This window comes from Pelecanus crispus, chromosome Z (assembly GCF_030463565.1).
Source record: "Pelecanus crispus isolate bPelCri1 chromosome Z, bPelCri1.pri, whole genome shotgun sequence".
Taxonomy (NCBI): domain Eukaryota; kingdom Metazoa; phylum Chordata; class Aves; order Pelecaniformes; family Pelecanidae; genus Pelecanus; species Pelecanus crispus.
Window position 1 is genome coordinate 22,957,400 of NC_134676.1, and position 26,432 is coordinate 22,983,831.

A 26,432-nucleotide genomic window follows, 5' to 3' on the forward strand; every position below is an offset into this window, starting at 1 on the left:
GGTTGTTTTTTTTTTTTTTTATAAGTAGAAATAAGAAAAGAAATCTGGAAAAAAAATGCTCACAAAATCTTCTAATGATGAAATTAAGCAGCTACATCCTTTATGAATATGAATAAATATCTGAAGTTGTAATGACAACTGCACAAATTATAAATCTTCTAAAATTAAGTGCAAACAAAAACATAACTGAAGGTCCTTGAAAACTTACTAACGTGTTTTCTCCAGTGGAGCTGTTCCAGAGCCGCATCCGATCATCTGTGCCAATGGTCAAAAGATGAAGTCCATCATTTGTATAGCATAAACCATTAACTCTCCCATTGTGAGCAGTGTTTGCTGTCAAAAAAAGAGCTGGTTCAGGTTTCTACAGAAGAATTACTATTTTGTATACACATTTTTATTTCAATCTATAGTACCGAAAGTGCTGTTTAAATGGTACCGTATCAGTAAATTAATAATTTAACTCTTGGTTTATAAACTAGCAGTCACCAGTAGTGTTCCTCAAGGCTCAATTCTAGGGCCAGTTCTGTTCAATATGTTTATCAACAATCTGGATGCAGGAGTTGAATGCACCATTAGCAAATTTATTGACAATACCAAACTGGGAGGTGCTGTTCACTGTCCTGAGGGACCAGAGGCCTTGCAGAGGGATCCAGATAGATTGGAGCACTGGGCAATGATTAATGGGATGACATTTAACAAGAACAAATGTTGGATTCTGCAACTGGGATGGAGTAATGCTGGGCAGAGGTATAAACTGGGAGATGAGTGGCTGGAGAGCAGCCCTGCAGAAAGGGATCTGGGGGTGCTGGTCGACAGCAGGCTCAGTACGAGTCAGCAGTGTGCCCTGGCAGCCAAGAGGGCAAAGCGCATCCCGGGGTGCATCAAACACAGTAGAACAAGCTGCTCAAAAGAGGTGATTATCCCACTGCATTCAGCGCTGCTGTGATCTCACCTTGAATATTGTGTGCAGTTCTGGGGCCCACAATTTAAGAAGGCTATTAAGGTGCTTGAATGAGTCCAGAGGAGGGCAACAAAGCTGGTGAAAGGGCTGGAAGGCATGTCCTGTGAGGAGCAGCTAAGGACTCTGGGCTTGTCTAGTTTGGAGAGAAGGAGGCTGAGGGGCGACCTCATTGCTCTCCACAGCTTCCTGAAGAAGCGAAGTGCAGAGGGAGGTGCTGAGCTTTTGTCCCTGGGATCCAGTGATACGGTGCATGGGAATGGTTCAAAGTTGCACTAGGGGAGGTTTAGACTGGACATGAGGAAGCCTTTCTTTACCGAGAAGGTGGTCAAACACTGGAGCAGGGTTCCTAGAGAGGTGGTCGATGCCCCAAGCCTGTCAGTGTTTGAGAGGCATTTGGACAATGCCCTTAACAACATGCTTTAGCTTTTGGTCAGCCCTGAGTTGGTCAGGCCATTGGACTAGATGATCATTATAGGTCCCTTCCAAACTGAATATTCTATTCTATATTGTTTGTAGAGTACTATAAATTAATTCCACTGAGTTCACCCTGCAATACTGCACATTCTTAAGTATGCTGAAGTAGCTAAAATCCAACTCAGTGCTATCACAGCAAACCTAATTATGGTGCCCATAAATTAACTCACTGAAAAATGGATAAGGTATCTCTGCATTATACCGCAGTACACAATTTAGACATACCTCTCAGATAAAAAGTGTTATCTGTTTTTCAAAGTTTTCATAAAAAAATTGTTTAGCTGCATTTGGTTTAGTTCAGCTATATTTCAATATATTTAATATCCTAGTCTATCTGATTGCTATTAGATTATAAAAAAATCATCTTGAACCTGTCAGAGAAATAAAGTTGCAAAGAAAGTTGTTGTGTTTGAACAAGACAACTTGTCATTCAAAGGAATGACATAACACTAATTATCCTGGGAGTTACACAGAATTTCATTTTTTGAAAATTTGTCCAAATTTTTTTTTCATGTCTTAGATTTCTTTAGAGCATTTTCATCTCAGTAATTTCTTGAATTTCAATGAAATTTGAAATTGTCAAAACCAAACATCTATATTACCACACTACAATTTACATAGCAGACAGCATGGTTATTAAAACAGATACTTACTGCTACTTCATTTCCTCTAATCGTACATTTTGGAAAATTAGTTTGACTTTACAGAAATTTGCATGTATTTTTCTCCATGCAATTTAAGTTGCATATAACAAGTTAGACTGACTTGTAGCTTTAATTACTATGATTTAAGCTATGCAAGTCCCTTTGTTCAGAGCCATGATACAGTTTCTACTGTGTGATTCAATTCCAAATACTATGTATTTCTACCTCACAGCAGCGACTGTTCAAGTACCTTTTTGGCCTGCCAAAATTAAACATATTTTGTCCCAAATTGACCAAAATTCATGAACTATAAGTTAAAGTTCAGAAGCTTCCCTTTAATTTAGGTTTGGTGGTGTTTTTTTTTCTCCCCCCAAGGTACAGAAATGTGACCTGAAGATACATAAAAATGTTAATGATGTAGCTAATAACAACTGATACAAGGGACCATTAATGCATCTGACTGTACTGAAATAAGAGTGTAATTTAGCTTCCTGCAAAATTAAATACAATCATGAATTTATACTCTGTTTTACACTTTATGCAGTATAAAAGGAATATAATTGATTTTATGGCACCACATATAAGAAAACATTCTAGAGGCTTGCATTAGAAGCAAGAGTAACTTAAACAGGAAAAGGAATGTGCTTTTGTGGGTTTTGTTTGTGTTGTCTTTGTTTTAAAAGGAGGGTAGTTAACTACTGGAACAGCTTATGAAGTATGAAGTGATTGCTGTTTATATGAAACCTGATCTACAGCAGGAATGAATTCTTCCACCCATAAAACGCATGGCAAAATTTCCCTTTTTAGGGGGAAAAACATTTAGAACAGATACAATACTGTTGCCAAGGAGATCACTCTAAACAAGATCCCCAACCACATACACTGTCTCTACAACAGAAGTAACAACAAAATTCAATGGCCTGTGTTACACAGTAGGTAACAACTGGATTATCACCACTCTCCTTGCTGGTCTTAGTATTCAACACATTTATGAAATGTAAGAATGCTTCTAGTTACATATGGATTGCCACCAGCTATATTCCGTATTACCTGCCTCAGAAGATGCTTTGGACTTTTCTCCATTGTGCTGATCAAGTGTAGTCAGACATCCAGATGCTCTCCTCACATCCCATAATTTTACTCTACTGTCAGCACTAAGAAAACCAGATTTGCATACATTAGGGAAATCGTGTACATCCGGGTTCAATAACTCTCTTTAGCCAACCCACCTGGCACTCATCCTGGTCCAGCAACTGCTCTGAACTACTCATCATGCAGTCACATTCAAGCCAATAGAATTTCATGAAAAGATTTTTAAGACAGACTTGAGATTCATTTACATGAATTAATAAATATAGCTGGTACACTACAGGCACCTAAGTTAAGAGTGAATCTTTCTCTACAATACAATACACTTGCCTCTTTGTCTACAACATAACACCCTTGCATACATACACAGCCTAGAATAAACTTGCTAATTCTTCTGTTGATTAAACTGTAGCTACAGACTCCAACATTGCCTGTAATGGTTGCCTGGGAACTCAGGCTCTTGCTATCACAGATCTACAGTATGACTGGTACACAAGTTGGCTACATACACATAGGCTGGATAGTCTATATGCTCTGTTGTCATACAGCGCTATGGCAGAGAAACACTGACAGCTCGCTTCTGTAGGAACTCACTGGCTTTGTCTACATTACCAGGGAGGCACAAGGAGAGAAAGGCCAAGGTTCAGGCTGCTGTGATTCGTGCTGGTTCCCAGGCTGGCATGCTCATGCTTTGCTCACACTCTGTCTTTGCCAGCAACAAAAGCTATGATAACCATTATGCTTAGATAGCAACACTGTGCAGTGTTGCTATCTAAGGCAATGCACTTTGTATGGCGCCTTGATGTGCAGCTTGATTTGAGCATTCCAGTAGTATACGTCTGTGTGCACCACAAGACTCCCAGGTATAGATAGGAGGTAAAGTCATAGAAAAGACCGCTTTCCATGCACTAAGTCGCCAGTGTAGATGTATTTACTGAAACTATTTGGACAGTTCCCAGGAACTTAACTGTCCTTTCAGAGAAAAAAAAAAAAAAAAAAACAAAAACCCAAACCAAACGTAAATCACTTTTCAACCCTGCTAAACAAAAACAACTGCATCTCCTTGATCTACAGATAGAAAATATACCCAATCAAACTGCTTCTTAGATAAGCAGTCTTCTAACTGAAGTACTACCAGCTTTTTCCTGTGTAGTCTCAAGTTAGACCAGTGCATTAATATCGGGAATATATATAGTATACATATACCAACTGCCCAAAGCAAAACCAACTGTTATTCCTTATCTGTTCTGCATCTGACAAAGCTAATGACTACTTTGTTCTTCTGTGCTACCCTCCACTACAGATTGATTCTGTTAACTTCCAAGTGGTATCCCAACTGAATATGCTGACAATTACTTTGCTGCAAATGAATATTCTAAGACCGTAAATAGAGATATCACTAAGGTTCAAGCTGACTGTAAAGCGAGCAACAAACTGCAGGTAGTTCATTGAAATATTCTAACAAAGGCACAGAAAGAGCTTCCTTATTATAAAAGCCTACACCTGTCCATTTCTGATGATGCAGTTTCTATTGGTTCATCTTTTCTAGCCAGTTCTAATAAGCAAGAAAGAACTTATAATCTTCTGTATTGCCTGAAATTGAAGTGTGTGAAAGACACCCAGAAAACATGTCTCTTCTCTGACCATTCCAATCTGCTGCCAAAGCTATGGAAGAGCCAAACATGATATAGAGAAATTTGAAATAACACATTTCACATGCAAGCCACATAAAAACCAAAAATATATTTTCCCTCCCCTGAAGTGAACACAAGCAAACATACAATTGTCTTGGAAAACAGTCACATCTCCTGATCTGCAAGATTAGTCCAGATTCTCTTTTTAGCAGTACCAGTCAGTTTCTCCTCACTACATCTTCATTATCTCAGTGTTGCCAGTTCTTGCCCAAATTTGTCTTAGCAAATGGCAAAACTGGGTTATGTTATTAGGAACTAGTAGTCCAACTATAGCACTGAATTAAGTAATGGAGCCATAAGAAACACATTTAACATGCAGTTATCATAAAGCAACATGACAACATAGCCAGATGCAGTTTATAGTTACATGACTTCGAAGCACAGTGTTTCAGGAGACATCAATAAGTCAATATTTAATAAACAAAATTTACTATTATTTCTGTGATGGAAAACAAGGAAACAATTTTTCATTTGCTAAAACAAGCAAATAAATCACAGTGTTAGAAAATTTCCCAGCTATGTTGAGCCTTTCAGAGCCTGGCATCAGAAGCCAAGGGTGTGCAATTCTGACATCAACTTATTCAAATCTCACCCTCAACTTAGAAAATGGACATTCCTCTCTGCAATTCAAAAGAAAAAACAAAACATGCCAACCATGAAACTGGAAAGAGAAATGCCATGTTATCATCAAAAGCTGCCATATGCAAAAGTTGTAGGAAAGCCAAGAAAATCTTTTAGACTGAAAATGGCTGGAATGGAAAAAAACAACCAAACAAATAAACAAGGCCCAGGAACATCAACAGACAATCCATACTCACTGAATTACTGCAGCTTAGAATGTTATTACCCATCAGCTAAGCTACCTGCATTGTGCTCTTTGACACAATTGAGCATGATTAACCAGGATGATATTTTGCGTTAAATACATTTTACTTTGTTATAAAACAGATTAGCAATGTGCACACTAATAAACAGTACAAAGTAAATATCTCTATAATGCTCTATCATTTTGCTATACCTTTAAGTGCAATTGCTATTTCAAAATTCTGTACAATCTTCATATAAAATAAACATCACTTGGATAGCTTTTCAGGCTTAGTTTTTCTAGGCAAGATCTATAAAACTCTGAATAGGTTCAAGTAAATGACGAAGATTAACTTTAAAAGTGCATTTGAATCATAAAAACCATGGACAGTGAATATATTAAATTTTACTGTCAGATATTTTTAGTGCATGTAACAGTCCAGTAACATCTCTACCTTGCTGTTGCCAAAACATATTCATGACGTGGGGACCAAGACACTGCCAGTACTTCTTGCCTGTGACCTAAAAATAGTATGAAAAAGCTTATATAATTTTCTAGGAAAATATTTATACACACCATTTTACGTAAATAACTATAAGTAAAAGCAAATACTTAGTTCTACAGGATCCACAAATCCAGAACAATAATCTAAACTGTAATATGAATTTGAATTTTGTGAAGATATATTATTTTGGGCTAGAGGTTATTTCTCTTTCTTTCTCTTGCTTGAGTGGGATTGCAGTGCACTGAAACTGATACATGGAGTATTACATGTGTATAAATTTTGATAACAAAGACTGTTTCACCTATGCAAAACACGTTATAGCACAGTCACAGCTATTGAGTTTACTTTAAGTACTGTTATTAAATTTTGTGTTAGCACTGGTGTTCTCACATGCAGAAGGAACTTTCAGTTTGTTTTTCTTCAAATCCTTTCAAAATCTGTAATAAAAAGTATATTTTCCTGATGTGCTTAAGATTAAAACTTTATCCAGCTTACCCTCAAATACTCTTCTCCTGAATTTGGGATTTTTTTTTCCCCCTAATTAGGTCTGAAATATTAAGATAAATGTCGTCTTAGAAATGTCATACCCAGTGCGGCTTAGTGGCAAGTAATAAATATATATATGCACACACACTTTAAATTTGGAAAGTTTTAAAAATGTTAGACAAATACAGACAATAGGACATGTAAGTTGTCCTAAACAGAAAGACTGAAATCATGCTTCATGTAATAATAGAAAGACATTGCTGAAAAAGAAACTAAGTTACACAAATACATTTTTGCTAATGCAGTTTTAGAACTATGTGAACCACCTTGTTTCTGGTACATCTTCCAGTAGTTGGTTTTCCATTACCTGAAGTAATCAAAGGGCTGTGATGCCCACGATAATGGAAAAAACCTCCACAATACAAGTACTACAGGATACACTTGGAAGCTCACAGCAGACACATTTATTTGGATCCTGTAAGTAAACTACAGCCAAGCATTTAGCTCCATTTCAGCTGCTAGAGTTAGCCTATGTGGAAAATATTAATACCTATTTTCAAGACACTATTGAGTGCTTCAGGTTCTGTAAAGAATGATTAGATTATGTTTAGTGGAGGATACAATCTGCTTCCACTTGTTCCTTTAATATTGCACTTGAGTTAACTGTACCAGGCTTCGTACGAAGACACAACCAGCTTGTGCCTGGAAAGCACTAACTCTTGTGCCAAAATTAAGAAGCCCTGCTGAAACCACACCGATTCTCTACAGAACTATTTTTGTGTCTTCACTCTCTGGTGCTCTTAGTTCTAGAAACAGAACATTGAGATGCCCGTTGTGGCTGATTCAGTTCAGAAGGACTTACTGGCTTAAGCTCTGCATCACACGAAAGCACCTAGGCTGCCTTCAGACTTGAAATGGCCAGTGAAGAAATAAGAGCCGCATTTGCACACTGCTGTATCTGAACAGTTTCTAGATCAGATCTGGCTCTTGCCCTGCTGCTCTGAAGCATGAAGATTTACCTTGAATTGCCTTCACTTGAGTATGCATATATGTACGCACACTCCAAAAAGTAAATATTAGAAAAAAGACATCAAGGGCAAATTCTCATTAAGAGCAAAAAGTAATGGATTACACAACAATAAACCCCTACATTTACTGAATTACGTAAATGCAAAGGATTAGCTGCCACCCTGCTACAGCAAGTAGTATCTTGCCTGTTATACAGAAACTTCCAAACAAATCCATGCAAGCACCTCCACAGGATATTTTGTTAAAAATAGTGAAGGGTTTTTTGTTTTGGTGTTCGTGGTTGGGCTTTTTTTGTTTTGTTTTGCTTTTTTTTAAAAAGCACCACCCCATATTGAATTTCCATGAACACAAAACCAATGCCTACACTTAACCCTGTAATAAATAGTAATCACTACTGATTAGGTGATGAAAATACCCAAACATCTGCAATAATTGTTCATTAATTAATACTTATATTCTCCAATTCATTAGCGCTAGACTAACACCCAGAAGAACCTTTTCCACTGTGTAACTTTCACAACTGGCAATAAATAAATTAGTCATGTTACTTACAAAGAATACATTGTATACAGTGTTTCTTTACAGGACTTGTTTTACTCAAAGTAGTTATTGTTTAACATTTATGTTTCAGACTAAAAATTACCCTGCAGAATGTGAGAACAGGATCCAGACTTCAAGTCACAGAGCTGTACTTTGGGGCTTTTGGTACCAACTGTAACAAGAGAAACAAAGACAGCTAAAAAAACCCCAGTATTTGAGAGAACAAAAAAATCTGAGCAATGACAAAGAAATAGAATAAAAATGTTAGCTGCATAACATAGTCAGAGCAATGCATTCTATTAACAATTTACATTTTTAGTCCAAGTAAATTTACCATATAACAAACAAAATTTAGAAACTGGTGGTAAACAGGACAGCACTTACGAAACTTAAAAATATCTTCCCTTTAAATATTTTTCTTGCTAAACATAGTTAAATTGTGTACATGTAAGCAATACACCCCTGCCCCCATATACACAATTCACTATGTTTGGATCTAATAGCCTTCAAATGGTAACTTACATAATGAAAGGTAACCTAATTTTAGCTAGGAATTTTTATCTAGAAGGAGAATTCATTGATGCATTATTTTAGAAGAACAAATGTGATATTCTCATCAACATCATCCAACGAACTGGTAATAATTTCTTTTACCAATGACCTTACATCTTGTAAAGACTCAAAGTATGTAAAAATAAGATGGGGAAGGAAAAAAAAATCTCTACTGAATATTAGTTGCTTTTTACTATAACCCCAAAATACATAGGGCATTTCTTAAAAACACATCCATACCTGCTATTAAACAATGCTTTGTAGCAACTGGAGACATGTGATGGCTATAGACTGTTCCCTCAAAGTGAAATACATCTGCAGGCTGATAATAAAAACATTAATTACAGTGCCAAGTATGTTATTGGAATGTATATCCTCATTATTAAGTATTTTTCAAGTAACAGCTACAAATGAGACTAATACAAATATTACTATTTACATACTAACAATAACTCCTGGTTAGAAACCAGGTCATGCAAGCATCACAAAGTAAGTCTGTTTTCAACAGTAGAACAACTATGCCAGAGCTTAGAGATGACCCAAAAGACAGACCAAGAAAACTGGCTAATCAGAAGCATGAATGGAAATTATTTTAAAATTATCAAAAATTAAAAAAGCTAGCAAGAAAAAACAGCAAACAGGAAGGTTATAATATGGAGAAAGAAGTCAACAGGAAAGAAGCACTTAGACTAAATTTAGAATCCCCTTGTCATTCACAAACATCACACACTATCTTCAATTCCTCAAAAAAACCTCCCCAAAACCAAGAAACCAAAACCCCACACAAAATTATTAGCTCCCTTGTGAGTGCTAAAAATGAAATACAATACTGGCTTTAATAATCAGTACAATTACTTTCAGGTACAATTGCTTTTGTTGTCTCATTCTAAAATATTGTGTGTATATATATAAAAAATAACCAATGTAAAACTAAGTTTTCTGTGTTTTCAGATACACCCTTTGGTGGCAGAACAGGTCAATCAATAACCTTCACATGAACACTGTGTCTTCTAAATGATGCCCACAGAACTACCTGGAAAGTGAATTGAACTTTGCATTTATGAGAACATTTAGTAACTGCAGCACAGCTTCACATCTCACAAAAAAAGAGGTCAAAATTTATTCTCTATTGTGTCCCTAGGATGACAGACCTCTTATTTTTTTTAAATTCTTTCACTATGCGTGAAAAAACATTCAAATAGCATCAGTGTAAATCCATTAATACATGCATACTGGAAACAGGATAAACTGCACTCCAGAATCTGTAGTTCAACAATTACACGTGAGGACTAATGAGTCAAAGCAACCCAAAATCCTACAGAATCTGTTTATTTTAATAAAGCTAGTTACATTGGTCAGCATTTTCTTAACGGTTTCTCTCATTCTCCACCAACTTTTAGAAATGGTGTCTACAGTGCTTACAACAGCAGAATTTTGGACCTAATGACCCTGAATGCCAAGACTACCAGTCCTTCAAAAGCAGTATTTAGGCCTTGGTTTCTAAAAATAATTAGCCCTGCTATACAGTACCATCACACTCAACAATCCCCAAGAATGAACTTCAGACCAGTCCTTGGTGGACAAGTTTACATAACCTAAATTCAACTAGTTGTATTCTTGTTCGCAGCAAAAGCAGAAAGGAATTGTCCCAAGGGTTCCAGGCTCGCGTACAGTTTAGACATTCAGGTCTTCAGAAACACACAGGTACACACCAAGGTACGTGTGAATGCCAGAACCACGCCACCCTCTGCTGCACCCACAGTTCTAACAATCGGTTGGCTTTCATCCTTCTGGATGCTTGTTCCTGTTGAGCTCTGGGTGAACTGCAGATGGGGAATGAATAACATGTATACAAAGAAGCCTGCAAGCTATAGAAATTATCTCTTACTTGTAAAGTATTTGTATCCCATATTTTCAAGGTTTTATCAAATGAGCTGGATGTAAACATGCCAGTGTCATGAGGATACCACTGGACTGTCTCCACACTGAACCTATGTACATCAGGATGGCTCCTAAAATCAAGGAAAAGATTCCAGTTGGTTAGAGTCTTGATCATCATCTTATAATTGTCTTGATACTCAATGACAAGTTGAAAACATAGTTTAAAGGGCTTTTTTTTAATTTGTATTCGTTTTCAAGAAGAACTACGTGTTTTGGTGCCTCAATTTTCAATCAACCAATACTAATTACTTCGAAGAGCCCTCATTTCAAGAAACTACAGATCACTGACCTTTCCAAAATATGGGTATCTGTACCATATCTCAAATTAAGACACACAGTCTGAGGCATAAAAGACACTAATATCTTTTGAAATTTTTAATTCTAGTGTTTTAAGATCTAATGTTTAAAGTGAGGGCCTAACACTACAAACCATTTATGCTTGTGGAATCCCCCGTCTTAGTAATGGATACACTGAAAAATACAGTCACATATATAGTTCCAAAAATTCATGATTATTAGCTAATGATTACAGCTACACAGTTACTGGAAATTCAAGTATACCGAAGTCATTAGACAGCAGTGAACTGAGTTACTGAGAGTTAATTATTTTTGCATTCAGAAATGAAAGAGGAAAAACAATATGAAACTTTCAACTCAACTATGCACAGTAACAGAATAGAATACAATTAATAATACATTAACAGTGGTGGGAAGAAGGGAGGCCAGAGCCAATCTTGACAGCTCCAGGGTATGATTTAATTGACCAGGCTCTGAACAATACAGGTTGTTTCACATACCTCCTAGGCCACTCATATCTGAGCTAGATCCACATGGATCCAGCTTCAGGGCCCAAAACCGTGCTCCCAGACTCAGCACTACCATGCTGTTGTGGGTTAACCCTAGGCAGCTAACCACCATAGCTGCTTGCTCACTTCCCCCCTGCAGTGGGATGGGGGAGGGAATCCAAATGGCAAAGATGAGAAAACTTGCAGGTTGAGATAACAACATTTTAATAAGTAAAAGGAAACAAAACAACACAACCCACAAAAAAAAGAAAAACAAGTGATGCAAAAGCAATCCCTCGCCACAGGCTGACCGATGCCCAGTCACACCCCGAGCAATGGCAACCCCTGGAAAACTCCCCCCAGTTTTATTGCTGCACATGACATTGTATGGTATGGAATATCAATATCCCTTTGGCCAATTCCAATCAGGTGTCCCAGCTGTGTTCCCTCCCAGCCTCTTGTCCAGCCCCAGCCTATTTGCTGAGGGGGCAGACTGAGGAACAGGGAATGCCTTGACACTATGCAAGCACTGTTCAGCAATAGCTAAAACATCAGTGTGTCATCAAGACTGATCACAAATCCAAAACATAGCACCATACAAACTACTATGAAGAAAATAACTCCATCCCAGCCAGACACAGTACACATGCGAAAACAGTCCAACTGGCTCCACCTGCAGCTAGTGAAGGGCTCACTAGATTTCTTCACTTCAGCTCTTATCTTTGCATCATTCTCTCAAGTGTCCTGGCCTCCAAAGAGACAATTATTGCAGGGGTATCATTGTGTAAATGCAGATCTTCTGTACAGATCTGACACTACCCCTAAGCTAATAAACCTTCCTGCTTACTTGGGTTGCTAGAAAGCACAGAAGCTAGCACTGAAATAGTAAGCAAAAGCTATTGAGCAACTGTTGAGCTTAATTTAATAACTCCTGCATTGCTTATCTCTGAAACATACCCTACAACAGCCTGTTACTTTGCCATGGTGCTAAAAATCAACAGATTTTGTGCATTTATTCCACAGGGGGGTGAAGCTAAACTTCTTCAGTACCTGTAGTGCCAGGAAATCAAGCCTGACTCAGCAGGAACTTATTCCTGCAGAGGCATCATATGCACTGTACAGAAAAATCTAAACTCATTGAACTAATTACCCTGGTACAATAAATCTAAGTGCACAACACTGGACTGTGTTCAGCACTGCACCAGAGCAATCAATTCTCCCATAATCCAGAGGGCTGAGGAATGAACTAAAAAAACCTCTTGAGCAGCTCTGCAGGAATCACTTTGATCTGGCTAGGCTTAGTAGTGGCCACATGCCATTCAGCCTGGCTTCATGTGTCAGGGCTGTATGTTATTCCCAGTTCATTCTATATGCAGTATTTTCCCCTATTACTCAGATTATCCCAAACATTTCTACCAAAGAGAAGTACAGAATTAATTCTATGGATAGTAAGGTCACTGTCATTCCTTCTTCCTAGACAGGTTTTGAGTATAAGAGACTATCTTACACACAAGCATCAGCTACATGTTATCTAGAAACCGGTACCGTTAGGTTACTCTCAAATGACAGTTTTTGGTACAGGACAGCATGGATCTTATGAAACCACGTAAAGCTCTGTGTGCTGACTCCCAGTGGAACAAGCTAAGCGCTTGTTTTTTGCAATAGTGACCCTGTATTCTATATGACAAACATGGGGTCATTCACAGCCTGCCACCTGGAATTATCTCTTCTGATGTTCTAAACTACTGAACACTCAGCAGGCCCAGTTCAGAATCTATTCAGAAACAGCTTCAAAGGGCCTCTACCAAAAGCTTATTCTTTAAGCAAGTTCGAGACTAGAGTTGCGTTGTGCCCTGCAAACCTGGAACACAGGCAAACTTTTGCAACACATCATTACCATAGGCTTCAAAGATAGGAGCCAGATAATCAGATGGGAACTAGATCTTACTGGTAATTATAAATTCATTTATGATATCAGGAACTCTGCATGAATAACATTCCAACATCTGAAGCTGTATCTGTAGCTAATTAGCTACAATAAGTATTTAAAACATACTAGGAAGCTACATGAATACTGGTAATATGTAACTGAGGAAAAAAACCTACTATGGTTACTTTAAGCAATAATAATAAGCCTATCATGTAGAACACTATCACACAAAATCAGATTCTACTAGTACGATTTACGTCTCTACTCAACTGGTAAGAAATAAAAGATGCATCTATGCAATTAACATCTACTCAAGAAACAAGCTACCAACTATGCTCATAAACATAATTTTCAAGTATGGAATATTTCTACTGACCTAAATGAAGTTAACAATGGCATGATTTTAGCACAGATCTGCCAGTTTTTTATGTTGTGTCTTCTCAGCATGTATTTCTTCAGTTTGCTTAACTGTTTCAGAATTCATTTTGGTTTTGAGATTTAGGGATGTATAGTCATTACTTGTTCTTAATTACAATTTTAATTAATTTTATTCACGAAGTCCCAGCCATCAACATTTACCAAATGCAGCTTACTTGCAGTAGATTTTGTTCCTACCCATTTGTTTTGATGTATGTTCTATTACCCTTTTTCTTTCTTATGGTCTAACATACCACTTAGGCCTTTCATTGTTACAAATCTGTTCTGTTCTTATCAATCTTACTCATGAAGCTCTTGGAGCTCAAATAATTTGAAGACCGGGAAAAAATAAGCAGAAAATGTAGCTACTCATCTTTTACACAGTAGGATGTATCTTATTACAAGCCTCAGATAAAGTCCTAAACTACTAGATAACATTACTATGTAAACACAAGGAAAAAAAACAGCTTTTGCTAGAAGACTTAATGCCCATAATGGACAAGTTTATACCGCCTGCAAGGAAAGCCTGTCAAATCAATAAAGGCTTTGAGTCTTTATATAGATTGAACACATTATGGTAGTACCCTGTTCTTCAGAAAATTATGTCCCATTTTTGTCAGTAATACATCTGTCTTCATACAAATATGTTCTTAGCAAGTTCTATATTAATTACTTCCGTACCTGGTGAACACCTGGTGAACTTAAAATAGCTATTAGTAAAGCTGGGAGAAGGAGAGGAAAAATAAAACCCTAATAAATAAACAAATAATCTAATAAAATTAGATCATTTTCCAATCAGATGAACAGGACTATGCAAAGATTATTTTCCTTTTGCTTAAACACATAATTATTCAAAGAGACATGTATGTATTTGGGGGATACAAGGAATATTTCTGCAACAGTCCCAAGATTACTCTCTCACTGTTACTGGCATAGACTCAGCAAATTTCAATATGAAACAGTAACAAAACTCACAGGTGAGGAACTGTGATGTGGAAGAAGGTTGGGGTTTTTTTTTTGGTTGGTTTTTTTTTTTTCTACTGTTAAAACATGAGATTGAAGTACTAACTCTGACTTTTTGGTGGGGTCTACAGCAAGCCTCTCTACTTTAGTTTCCATATGAGTACAATTAACACCCTCCATTGTAACTTTCAAACTGCAAAAGATCTACTCGAACAATACCAGATGGTCATTGTATATATATAACTGTTAGAGTAGACGAATCAAGAAAAAACAATTGGCTCCTGCTACTTAGTAAATCACATAAATCCTCACAAAGTTTCTTCCTTCTTTTTGCACGGCAAAAACCATAATGCATCATGCTAGCCTTCAAAGATTTCTGGCACTATTTTTTACAGCCTTTTTATCCTAGAAATAAGCATACACATTAGTTCATGAGTTTAATGCTAGTCACACAAGAGAGATTAATATGAACTTTTAATAGTATTTTTGAATACCTACCTTCCCACAGAACAAAGTGCTTTACATGTGTAACTTGGTTTTCTGCTCAAATTTTCAAGGTCATAAAGTACAATAACACCATCTGACCCACCGGATAACATGCTGAAAGTGTTAATAAAGCACACAAGTTACAACACTCATGATCTCAGTATAATTGAGTGTTTAGCAAGAAAATAAATCCATAGTACCTTAACACAGTGAAGCTTTTTTTTTTTTTACCAACGAAAGTATATACTTACTATCTTCCCTCAACAGGCTCAATATCAAGGGTGTTGATACCACTCCCATGTATTCTTTCCACATCTCTATCTTTATTTAATTCCAAACTTAGAACCCTTAAAACAACAACAAAGAAGAAAAACAGATATATGAACAAGAGAATTGTAGAATGTTACTATGTTGCTCTGAACAGCTCGAACTGTAGTTTTGCACTTCCTCAATGCACTTAACTCATCCCTGTTATTTTTTTGCAAAACTAGACTTGCAGACACGATACAGGGCTCAAAATAAGTCCTATGAAGTTGGCAGAAAAAATACTTTATTCTTTATGTTGTTTGGAAGGTAAGAGAGAAATAAGTATGTAAAATAGGCTCAAAGGAATAGCAAAACTGCATTTGGGGTCAACATATGAAACAAAAACCAGAATGCAATTTGAAAACACTGAGCAAAAGAAACATTAAGAAGCAGTTGTTCTAGTTGCAACCATACTAGTTACTCTGAGGCTTCATCATGTACCATCCTTCCAAGCTTCATCCTGCTTGGAACTATAGACACCTAGTGGACAGATTAATTTAGTGTAATAAATTACAGTATTTCCTTTAAGGAAACAATGTTTGTGTGTTATGTTTTCTGTAATATTAAATAAAAACTACGCTATCGACATGCTGAAGCTTCCAAGACAAACTCTTCTGAGCTGCAATTAGTATCTCATACTACTTAGTAGTAGCCTGTATCTTTAAATATGCTAATATTACATAGTCAAAAAAAAGACACACATTCTGCTTCCTTAAACCATACTACCTGATATTTACCTAATTTTATTAGCCTTACAAGATGATCGGTGCTTCCTGCAGCACTGATTTGTAAAAAACACTAACAAGAAAAACATTACTAAGGAGGTAACTGAAAAGCTGTAGCACAGAGTGCCCCTAATCAGCTTCAGCTTGAACAGCAAAAATCTGTATGTATGAACCTTAGGCTGTTACAGGCAGACCCCCAAGAGCATGTCTGTAGGCATGCTTCAAAAGTAGCAAGTCATTTAAGCTCTTAAAAGGAGATGTGAAAAATAATTATGCAAGAATTCAGCTAGAATAAGAATTTTGATCTATCATAAACAAGATACCCAGTTAAAAACTTTTGACCCCAAAATTCAATTTAGTGAAGCAATAAATACCTCTAAGGAAATGTTTCAAAACATATTACTATAAAATGTAGTTATAAATACAACCTACTGAAGACTACAGATTATTTCGTTTTAAAGTCAAAATTAAAATGTTTAGGAAGAGAAACGTTAGGTAGACAGCTGTCCAAGTAACGTAAATTCTGTCCACTGTGCTTCCATTTTTAACACTGAATGCTACACAAGTGCTGAGGGCACAGAAAGGACAAAATCATGGGGTCAAAACGCACACAGAAAGAAACTTCCTGAAATCACCAAAATTAACTTCAATTTTAAACACTCTTTTGACAATGATACAGCCACAAAAGCTGCATCATTGTATGGGTAAATCACCCACACAAGTCCTTCCTGCTGATAGAGCTGTGTAAGCAACTGAACAGAGGTTGGCTTTATTGGATATCTCTTGAAATACAGCTGCAAAACTGATTTTCTGATAATGAACAAATAATATCACATAACCTTTAGCAGGAATATTAATAAGCCTCCCTGTGCAGGCATCACTTTCCACAAAAGCTACTAGGAACCTAATAAGACACCTGCATCTGAGTCTTTTGCAACCTGCCAACAGACCAAGTTTTGGAAAGAGGGAGGGCGAACTGATGCGGGCGTACAACCATCACATAAATCTTGTCTATTCACAAAGCAGAGGGTAGCCGCACGCAAATTGAAACATCTCCTGAAACCGTTAAGGTAGCAAGGGCAGTAACACTGAGCTACAGTTTATTGCCCTGTGCCTACTCAGCCTACCGAAGCACCATTACCCAGCCCACCCCAGGGCTGCTGATCCGCACACGTAAACAGGAAAAAACCCCAGGGGAAACTCCGAGACGAGGCACGGCAGACAGGCGGGAGCCTCTGCCCGGGAGCCCAGGCCGGCCCCAGGGGTTCCCGGCGCCTCCGCTCTGGCTCGCCGCGCCCGGAGCACACAGCGGGGCAGCGGCAGGGCAGAGCTCGGCTCCCTCGGCCGTGGCGGCAGCGAGGGCGGCCCCGGGCCCCACCTCAGGCCGGCCCAGCTCGGGCTCCCCGGCGGGGCGGAGCCAGGGGCTGCCGCTACCGCTGCCGCCTGGCGGGCCGGGGGCGGCCGCTCCGAGGCCTCCCCGCGCAGCGCAGCCCCGCCCCGGCCCCGGCCCCAGCCCCGGCTGCCCGCCGGTCCCCGCTACCTCCGGGTGGTCTCGGCCCGGCGCAGCCGCGCTGGGTCGTCGAGCCCGGCCTGACGAGCAGAAATGAACCCCAACATGGCGGGAGCGCGAAGCCACTCGACACCGCTCCGCCATCTTGGGGCAGGGGCGACCGGGATTGGCTCGGAGCAGGCCGCCCTCCACCAATGGCGAGCGGCGTTGCTGGCATGCCCGCCACAGATGAGCGCGGTCAGCTGGGCAGGGCAGGACGCGAGACGGCGCGCGCGTGTGACGCAGCTGCCGGGGGCGGGGCCCGTTGGCTGCGGCGGCGGTGACGACCTTGGTGGCGGGAGGCGCGCGGCCGGCGGTTGGCCGGGATGAGCCGCCCCTGGCAGGTGCTGCGCGCCCTGCGGCTGCGGCTCCTCGGGCCCGCCAAGGAGCTGGTGGGCACCGACCAGTTCGGCAACAAGTACTACCGGGTGCCCCAGCACCAGACCCGCGCAGGTAGGCACGGGGGGCCGCCCCGCCGGCGCCAAGGGCGGCCTGCCGGCGGGGGCCGCGGCCGGGGGCCTGGCGGGCCGGTGCCGCTGGCTGCCGCCGGTGCCGGCCGCTGCGGGTGCCCGAAGCCAGACGCGCGTAGGGAGCCGTGCTGCCTCTGCCCGCCGCCCGGGAGCCCCGGGCAGCGCGGCGGTGTGACTGCTGCCGCCGCGCGGAGAAGGGCGGCCTCTGCCCGAAGGAAGGGCTGCAGCTGCTGCGGGGACCGAGGGTGGGCCCGTTCTGTGCGGCCCGCTTCGAAAACCACGTTCCGTTCCTCATTAGGCTGATGCTCCAGTGCAAGAAGAAACCTAAAGCCAGCCCTCAAGAGACTTGAGAGCGTAGGCATCACCCTCTGGTAGATAGGTAGGCAGCAGTAAACAAATGGACTCTTCTTGATAATTCAGAGCACTTTGCATATCTTTTAAAATGAATTCTTGTATGTACGCTCGCCGTGCTCCTGAGGAAAAATAATTTTCTATGTTTCTGCCTGTGTTCCGGAGCCTGGGTGCTCTTCTAGCCTCACATCATTCTCTACAGGTGCAATGCTTGTGCTGCACAGCTACATGTAATTTATTGAAGGCAGCTTCCCTGAAGGTGTCTTATGTGCATGTGCTGTAATATTTTACAGATGTGTTTTCTCTCCCCGCACAGGCTTGTTTATTTGCTTGCCGTAGTCCATGTGTTTTGTATGACCACATCAACTAGAGCACCCCCAGGCTGTGGAGACTTTCTAGACTTTCTACTTGGTATTCTTCAGACTACAAGAAGCAGAAAGTCTGAGGCTGTGCAGTCACTTAAGTCAGTACCCTTCTTAAAAGGAGAGGAGGGAAGGGGTGCACACCTTCCATTCAGAAGCCTGTAATGTCTTCTGGAGTTATTTTGCCTTCAGAGCAGTTCCCTTGACCCATTTTGCTGTGCAACTTCATGAACAACTGGCAGTGACTTAAAGCAGGTCTGCTCAAACAAGTGATGTGCACACCCTTTCATCAGCAGTGTGTCTTTCCTCTGGGTTAATACGACAGTGTAACACTTCCAGGATTTCTGCATCTTGCTTTTGGTCTTCTCTCTGTTGGGGTTCATGGTGACTTTGAAGGGTGTACAAAGACACAAAGGCTGTGTCTTCTAGCATACAGGAAGCAGTAAAAACTACAGTCGCATTTCTTCTCCGTGATTATTGCAGTATCAGTCCTTATTTACCTGTAAAAATGGCTTGTTTTATCAGAAATACAGTCTTTATTCTCGATATTTGAATTTATGCTGGCATGCCTTTCACAGGGAAAGCCCTCTGCTGAAACTTTAAGACTATTCTCTGTATTTAGAACTTAATTATATGGTAGTTGTAGTGCCAGTAAGAGGGTAGGGCAGGTGGGACATAGCTACTGAACTCAGCAGGAGCACAGCATAAGAAGCTTTTTAAGTTAGTAACGAATTGAAATACTTGTATCTAAGAAGACATTGTGGTAGCCTTTATGTTTCCCAGTTTTCCTTCAGATGAACTGTAGGAATACTGAGCATAACAGAGGTGAAGTTACACTGATTTTGCTTTGAGCAGGGAGGGCTGGCTCTTAAATGCTCTGCAGTTGCAACTCTGGCTTATGTGGGTGAGAACAGCACTTCTATAAATCATAGTGAAGTATATTTTAGTGATAACAGATGAGACAGTGCAGGTCTACTGAATTATCAGTACTTATCTGTTATTAGATTTTCCTCTCTCATTCTTCCACTTGTCTTACTTTCTGTGTCTTTATCTGTTGAAAATTCTGCACCACCAGCTTTCACTAATGCAATGCTTTACTGCCATGAAAAGGGAGAGATCTCCTCCTTCTATTTTCTTCTCTCTGCTGCTAACTTTTTACTGTCACTTATTTGATCTTCCTGCAGAAAACTTTAATAGAAAAATGAAGTACAATTACTTGATGAATAAATTGTAAGCTAGAGCTGGCATAGAAGTGGGAATGAAGAGGATGAGCTGTTAGATAGCATAAGGTTATACAAGATGCCTTGAAACAAAATCAAGAGCTGGAACTTGTACGGAGTCTAATACTTCCTAACCATATTCACTTCAGTTTTTCTCTGCCTTCTAGTAGTTTGCTATTAACCTTTTCAATTCCTCTAATCTGACCCAGTCAAATGCATATTGTATGGGAAAAACAGTGTATTTTAAAAAACATTAAAAAGCAGAATAAGAAAAAAAATCTGGCAAAGGGCTAATGTTTTATTCACTCTTCCCGTGCTTCTCTTCTGTCTTCAGAACGAAAGTAAGGGAAGAGTTATCATAATTTTGCTTTACAAACTGAAATTTGAGATACTCAAAAGTAACACCACATCTTCCATAAATGTGTTCATTTACAGTTAGTTAATTTTCTCTTACTGTCCTTTTTTATGTAACTAGAGAACAGGAGAGTGCATGTGAAGAATACTACTACTAGAATTCTGTGTGAAAATACTACTTCTGAAGATTTTGTTTACTGTTTAATTTACTGACATATATTTGACACTGTGCACTAGCTGTCGCTCTGGATGATCTAAAAAAACCTAACCCCTCAGCATCAGCAGAATGAAAGAACGCTAAATGAAGTAAGCAAGACTTCCCCACAGGAATAAGAAAGTGATGGTGAAATTTTTTTGTGAAGGCGTTCAAACTTTGCTTTTTAGTCTGTTGATTTGTTCTGTGTTACATTAATTCATGGAACTCACTTTTACAATCAGACACACTTGACCATGAGATGTGGGATGTAACAGCCATTAAGGACGGAGGGAAATAAGTAGAATGAAAACAAGCTTACTTCAGGAAAACGGGCTTCAATAAATTCAGAGAATGTATGGGAGAGAGCCTGTGAATATTGAAACAGAGTAAGTGAGAGGGTATGTAGGACAATTCATACCTGTACCTCCTCCAACTGTTAAAGGCACAAGTATTAATTACCCTAATGTGGATGAAGGCTAAGAAGTATAGTAATAAATTAACCTGGCTAAATCGTGAGGTTTTAGTGACCTCAAAAGAAAAAACCCTCCATGAATCAGGTTAACTGGCATGGGTGCTGGAAAAATAGAGGAACAAGTAATAACTTGTAAGTATATTCACAAGATAGTAAGTGAAAACTGATGTGAAATTGTTCATTTGACAAGATAGGTTCTTATCAAAATTGTTTTCTCAGTGGGTGATACTTTGATGTTTTTTAGACCTTTTAGTGTGCAAAATTTAAGACTGTGGAAGATGAATTTGCTAATAATTTGTGGGTGCCTAGCGGGTTGGAAAATGTTCTTGGAATAGTCAGAAGTGTTACCTGTCATCTGCAGGAGACTATCTAGAGGGATCCACCAGCTGTCTCTTGGGAGTCCAGAACTACTCAAAGTTTTGTTCTTTATCTGAATCACTAATAAAAAAAGTATTTTTATTAAATTAGCAGTTCAGGTGGTGCAGGAGGAGACTGGGGGTAGCTATGAGCATCTTACAGCAGGTCAACTGTCATATGATTCAACTGGGGGATCAGCTGAGATCAAGCCTTGCTTATTTCTGAACAAAGAGCATACAATTTAGTGGTTAAAGGGTTCTGAGAACATGCATCTGCACAACTGACAAATTTTTTGTAGTACAGCATGTATTGTATTAGTAGTTATAAATTTAATTTCTGTGTTCTCTTGATTTGGATACCTATTTTCGCCCTCTGTTTCCACCTTACAGCCCATTATCCACTTTCCTTGCAAAACAGACTTCCTCCTGAGTGTTATTATTTTAAGACGTAGTCTTCCCTGAACCTAGCCAGCCTCTTGTGGCAGTCCTTTGTGGCTTTGGGTTACTTGGATGTAGGAGATTCTATATCCATTCATTGTCCCCACCCACTGGTGGCTCATTTCTGCTGTAATTTGTGCTTTTACTTCTGTGGATGGCAATCCTTGTGGTGTCCACAGAGCAAAGATACTAGGTTTGGTCTGTTCCAGAGCAGGAAAGTTTGCCAGTCCTCCCTCAGGTTTGTGTTAGCTTGTGGCTGAGGATAAGTCAGGTCATTCTATCGCTACCGATCCACTGACTAGGGAAGTGGTCACAGGTGGGTACACCCACTGCCTTGGGTGGTGGTAACTAGCTTGCTTTCGCCTTATAGTGCTTTTGGGGAGCATCCTGTGCTGGTCACACTTGTGTACAAGAGGGTCACATGGGGACTTGGGGGCTTTTAAAACTTGTGAAGAAGGTTAAAGACATGGGATGGGGAAGGACATTTATTTTAGTCTGTAGAAAATAAAATGTGCACGTGCAGAACGTTTCTGACGCTCAGTTTGTAAAGAAGTTAGGAATTTAAAAGTGTGGAGGATGACCATATTGAAGCAGTGCTTTCTTTTAAGTGTTGGAGAGTATTATTTGTACATTAGGAAGATCTGCAGCGTATGTAGTTCATGGCTTACCCTGTGTCCTAGCCATATAGGGATCAGTGCAGGATGGGAAGAGCACTGGAAAGAAATGAATTGTAGAGGAAACATTGTAGAGATGCTCAGCTGTTGGGTACAGGTTCCACTGCAAGGTCACTGAGTGTGTCTGTGGCATGCTTTGCTGTCCTTCGGATTTGGGGAGCACTGATTAGCTCTAGCACAGTGCTGGGTCTAATGTGCTTTATTGCTTTGTACTATACTTGAGCAAATAAGCTCTTGCAGAAAGAGAGTGCAGAACAGACAGCTGCTGCTTTCTCTTTCATGTCCTAGACATGGTAGGTCTATCAGGACCCAGACCTAGGGCTGACCTTTGTTTCAGACCAGCAGGAAGATCCCACCTTCAGCTAGAGGTGAGAATGGATGGCGTGGGTAGTCTCAGTGCCTTCTTGTGTTTCAAGCAAAAGCTGGCTGACAGCTTTCTTTTGGCCTGCCCTCCCTGGTCTTTGACAAGGGTTTAGAATAGAAATACATGGAGCCTACGGTGCGAAGAATTCGTGTTTAGTTTCTCTCAGTTCTGAATTGCTCTCTCCTACACTCAGTCCAGAGTCTAGGATGCTCTTGGACCCTGGGGCCATGTCTGCTTTAATAAGGAGCGGTAGGAGCAGATCAGTGGATCCAAGTGGTTGATGTTGAGTTTCCTCACACCTCCATCACATGTGATTCAGAGAGTTTACTTCGGGTTAAATTTAGTATGTTTCCCAGGACTGAATGTCTACAATACATGCAGTCTGAAGTTCTCAAAAAGGTAAAAAAGTGTTAGGTAAGTGCTGCAGCTGTGGCCTTCACATTGCCTTGGCACCTAATATCCTGCTAATTTTTGAAATGTTTTATAAGTGAGAATTTCTTCTTAAAAAAAGCAAGTTGTACACACAGAAACTACTTTGAGATCCAAATCAGCATGTGGTAAATAGAGGCAGGACAGGATTGACTACAAAACCACACTTGCTTTGAATCACATCACTACCATAGACATAGTCTCGCAAATATCCCAACATCTCAAACTCAAGATGTAGCAATTGTACGCTGAGACCACCACTACCTGTTTGTAGTAACAGGAAATTGCATTCCTGATTTTGGACTGTATCTGAATAATTAGGTGGTCAGAAGAAGAGCTAGCAACTTGAATGTATTTCATTGTGGTGTAGGGAATCATTGTGGAGATTTAAACAGTGGTATCGGCTGTCAGTGATGTGCAAAGGTGCTGATTTTAATAGGTGTTTTGCCTTATTTTAAAATGGTCTAATGAGTAATGGCAAAAAGATATGAGCTTGCAAGGGTATCATAGTTCTGCTGGGTGAATATAGAAAGGATTGGCAGTTTGGAGAGGAAGAGAAGGAAGATGTAAAACTGAGCTGTTTGGGTCTGGTTCCTTTAATTCTCTTGAAAGAGAGAAAGTGAACATTGAAAGTCCCTAGACTGTAAAAATAAGAAGTTAGTAGATTCAGTAAAGAAAGTAATTGCTAGAAATAGAAAAGGAGTTAAGTAGAATTTAAGTGTCAAGACAGTGGGGAAAGACCCTGAAAAAGAAACTGTTCTGCCCACAGGAATACAAAAGAATTCAGAATTAGGGTAGTTACTTTTCTGAAAACATGGACCTTCAGACATGGTGGGACTCAAGGTACATTGTGTAATGTTCGTCAGTTACTTCTGTTTTCAAGTGGGAAGAAATTACTATGTCCAAAGTCAAGTCAAACCTTCAACACTCTGGTGAGGTAGGCTCATTTGGAACAAAAGATGACTGTATTTAATTAACACTCTGCAAGTGGTATTTTTTAAAAGATTACCTTAAAGTGATGACAGTGATTGAATAGTACAACTGCACTGTTCTTGTCATGAGAGGTCCAGCCACAACACATTAACTCTGAGATGACTCTTCAGTTAGAATCATAGAGTCATTTAGGTTGGAAAAGACCTTTAAGATCATCCAGTCCAACCATTAACCTAACATTACCAAGTCCACACTAAACCAATTAAGGGTAGACTAGACTAAACCATGTCCCACAGTGCCACATCTACCTGTTTTTTGAACACTTCCAGGGATGGTGACTCCACCACCTCTCTGGGCAGCCTGTTCCAATGCTTGACTAGCCTTTCTGTGAAGAAATTTTCATAGAATCATAGAATCATCTAGGTTGGAAAAGACCTTTAAGATCATCCAGTCCAACCATTAACCTACACTACCAAGCCCACCTAGACCAATCAAGGGTAGACTAGACTAAACCATATCCCGAAGTGCCACTTCTACCTGTTTTTTGAACACTTCCAGGGATGGTGACTCCACCACCTCTCTGGGCAGTCTGTTCCAATGCTTGACTACCCTTGCCGTGAAGAAATTTTTCCTAATATCCAACCTAAACCTCCCCTGGTGCAGCTTGACCCCATTTCCTCTCGTCCTATCGCTAGCTACTTGGGAGAAGAGACCAACACCCACCTCACTACAACCTCCTTTCAGGTAGTTGTAGAGAGCGATAAGGTCTCCCCTCAGCCTCCTCTTCTCCAGGCTAAACAACCCCAGCTCCCTCAGCCGCTCCTCATAAGACGTGTGCTCCAGACCCTTCACCAGCTTCATTGCCCTTCTCGGGACATGCTCCAGCACCTCGATGTCTTTTTTGTATTGAGGGGCCCAAAACTGGACACAGTATTCCAGGTGCAGCCTCCCCAGTGCCGAGTACAGGGGGACAATCACCTCCCTGCTCCTGCTGGCCACAGCATTCCTGATACAAGCCAGGATGCTGTTGGCCTTCTTGGCCACCTGGGCACACTGCTGGCTCATGTTCAGCCGGCTATCTACCAACACCCCCAGATCCTTTTCGGCCAGGCAGCTTTCCAGCCACTCCTCCCCAAGCCTGTAGCATTGCATGGGGTTGTTGTGACCCAAGTGCAGGACCCGGCACTTGGCCTTGTTGAACCTCATACAGCTGGCCACGGCTCATCGGTCCAGCCTGTCCAGGTCCCTCTGCAGGGCCATCCTACCCTCCAGCAGATCAACACTCCCACCCAATTTGGTGTCATCTGCAAACTTACTGAGCGCACACTCGATCCCCTCGTCCAGATCATTGATAAAGATATTGAACAAGGCTGGCCCTAAAACAGAGCCCTGGGGAACACCGCTCGTGACCGGCTGCCAACTGGACTTCACACCATTTACCACAACTCTCTGGGCTCGGCCACCCAACCAGTTCTTTACCCAGCGAAGAGTATGCCTGTCCAAGCTGTGAGCTGCCAGCTTCCCGAGGAGGATATTATGCGAGACGGTGTCAAAAGCTTTGCTAAAGTCCAGGTAGATGACATCCACAGCCTTTCCATCATCTACCAGGCGGGTCACCAGGTCATAGAAGAAGATCAGGTTGGTCAAGCAGGACCTGCCTTTCGTGAACCCATGCTGGCTGGGTCTGATCCCCTGGTTGACCTGTACTTGCCTGTGGAGTTCGCTCAAGATGAACCTCTCCATAATCTTCCCCAGCACCAAGGTCAGGCTGACAGGCCTGTAGTTGCCCGGGTCCTCCTTCCGGCCCTTCTTGTAGATGGGCGTCACATTGGCAAGCCTCCAGTCATCAGGGACCTCCCCTGTTAACCAGGACTGCTGGTAGATGATGGAGAGTGGCTTGGCAAGCTCCTCCGCTAGCTCCCTCAGTACTCT

At 40.6% G+C, this 26,432-nt stretch overlaps 2 protein-coding genes across 7 annotated transcripts in view; one reads left to right on the plus strand and one right to left on the minus strand.

Moving 5' to 3' along the window:
• Positions 1–17,956, minus strand: part of ERCC8 (ERCC excision repair 8, CSA ubiquitin ligase complex subunit) — a 30,187-nt gene extending 12,231 nt beyond the window's left edge. For 4 of the 6 annotated variants that reach the window (XM_075726109.1, XM_075726107.1, XM_075726106.1 and 1 more), the window contains exons 1-9: positions 17,873–17,956; positions 15,553–15,648; positions 15,314–15,415; positions 10,668–10,791; positions 9,020–9,101; positions 8,331–8,399; positions 6,122–6,188; positions 3,130–3,233; positions 209–333 (exon numbers count right to left, since the gene is read on the minus strand). In XM_075726109.1, the coding sequence (XP_075582224.1) occupies positions 209–333; positions 3,130–3,233; positions 6,122–6,188; positions 8,331–8,399; positions 9,020–9,101; positions 10,668–10,791; positions 15,314–15,415; positions 15,553–15,648; positions 17,873–17,949 (846 nt within the window). In that variant the 5' untranslated portion in view covers positions 17,950–17,956. Of the gene's footprint in view, positions 1–208; positions 334–3,129; positions 3,234–6,121; positions 6,189–8,330; positions 8,400–9,019; positions 9,102–10,667; positions 10,792–15,313; positions 15,416–15,552; positions 15,649–17,282; positions 17,299–17,872 lie in introns of those variants that run through there. The other 2 variants (XM_075726110.1, XM_009478836.2) reach the window with 2 other exon arrangements.
• A 251-nt stretch (positions 17,957–18,207) lies between these two features.
• The window catches only part of NDUFAF2 (NADH:ubiquinone oxidoreductase complex assembly factor 2), a 72,826-nt gene continuing 64,601 nt past the window's right edge, over positions 18,208–26,432 (plus strand). The window contains exon 1 of the mRNA XM_075726275.1: positions 18,208–18,334. Within this exon, the coding sequence (XP_075582390.1) occupies positions 18,208–18,334 (127 nt within the window). The remainder of the gene's footprint in view (positions 18,335–26,432) is intronic.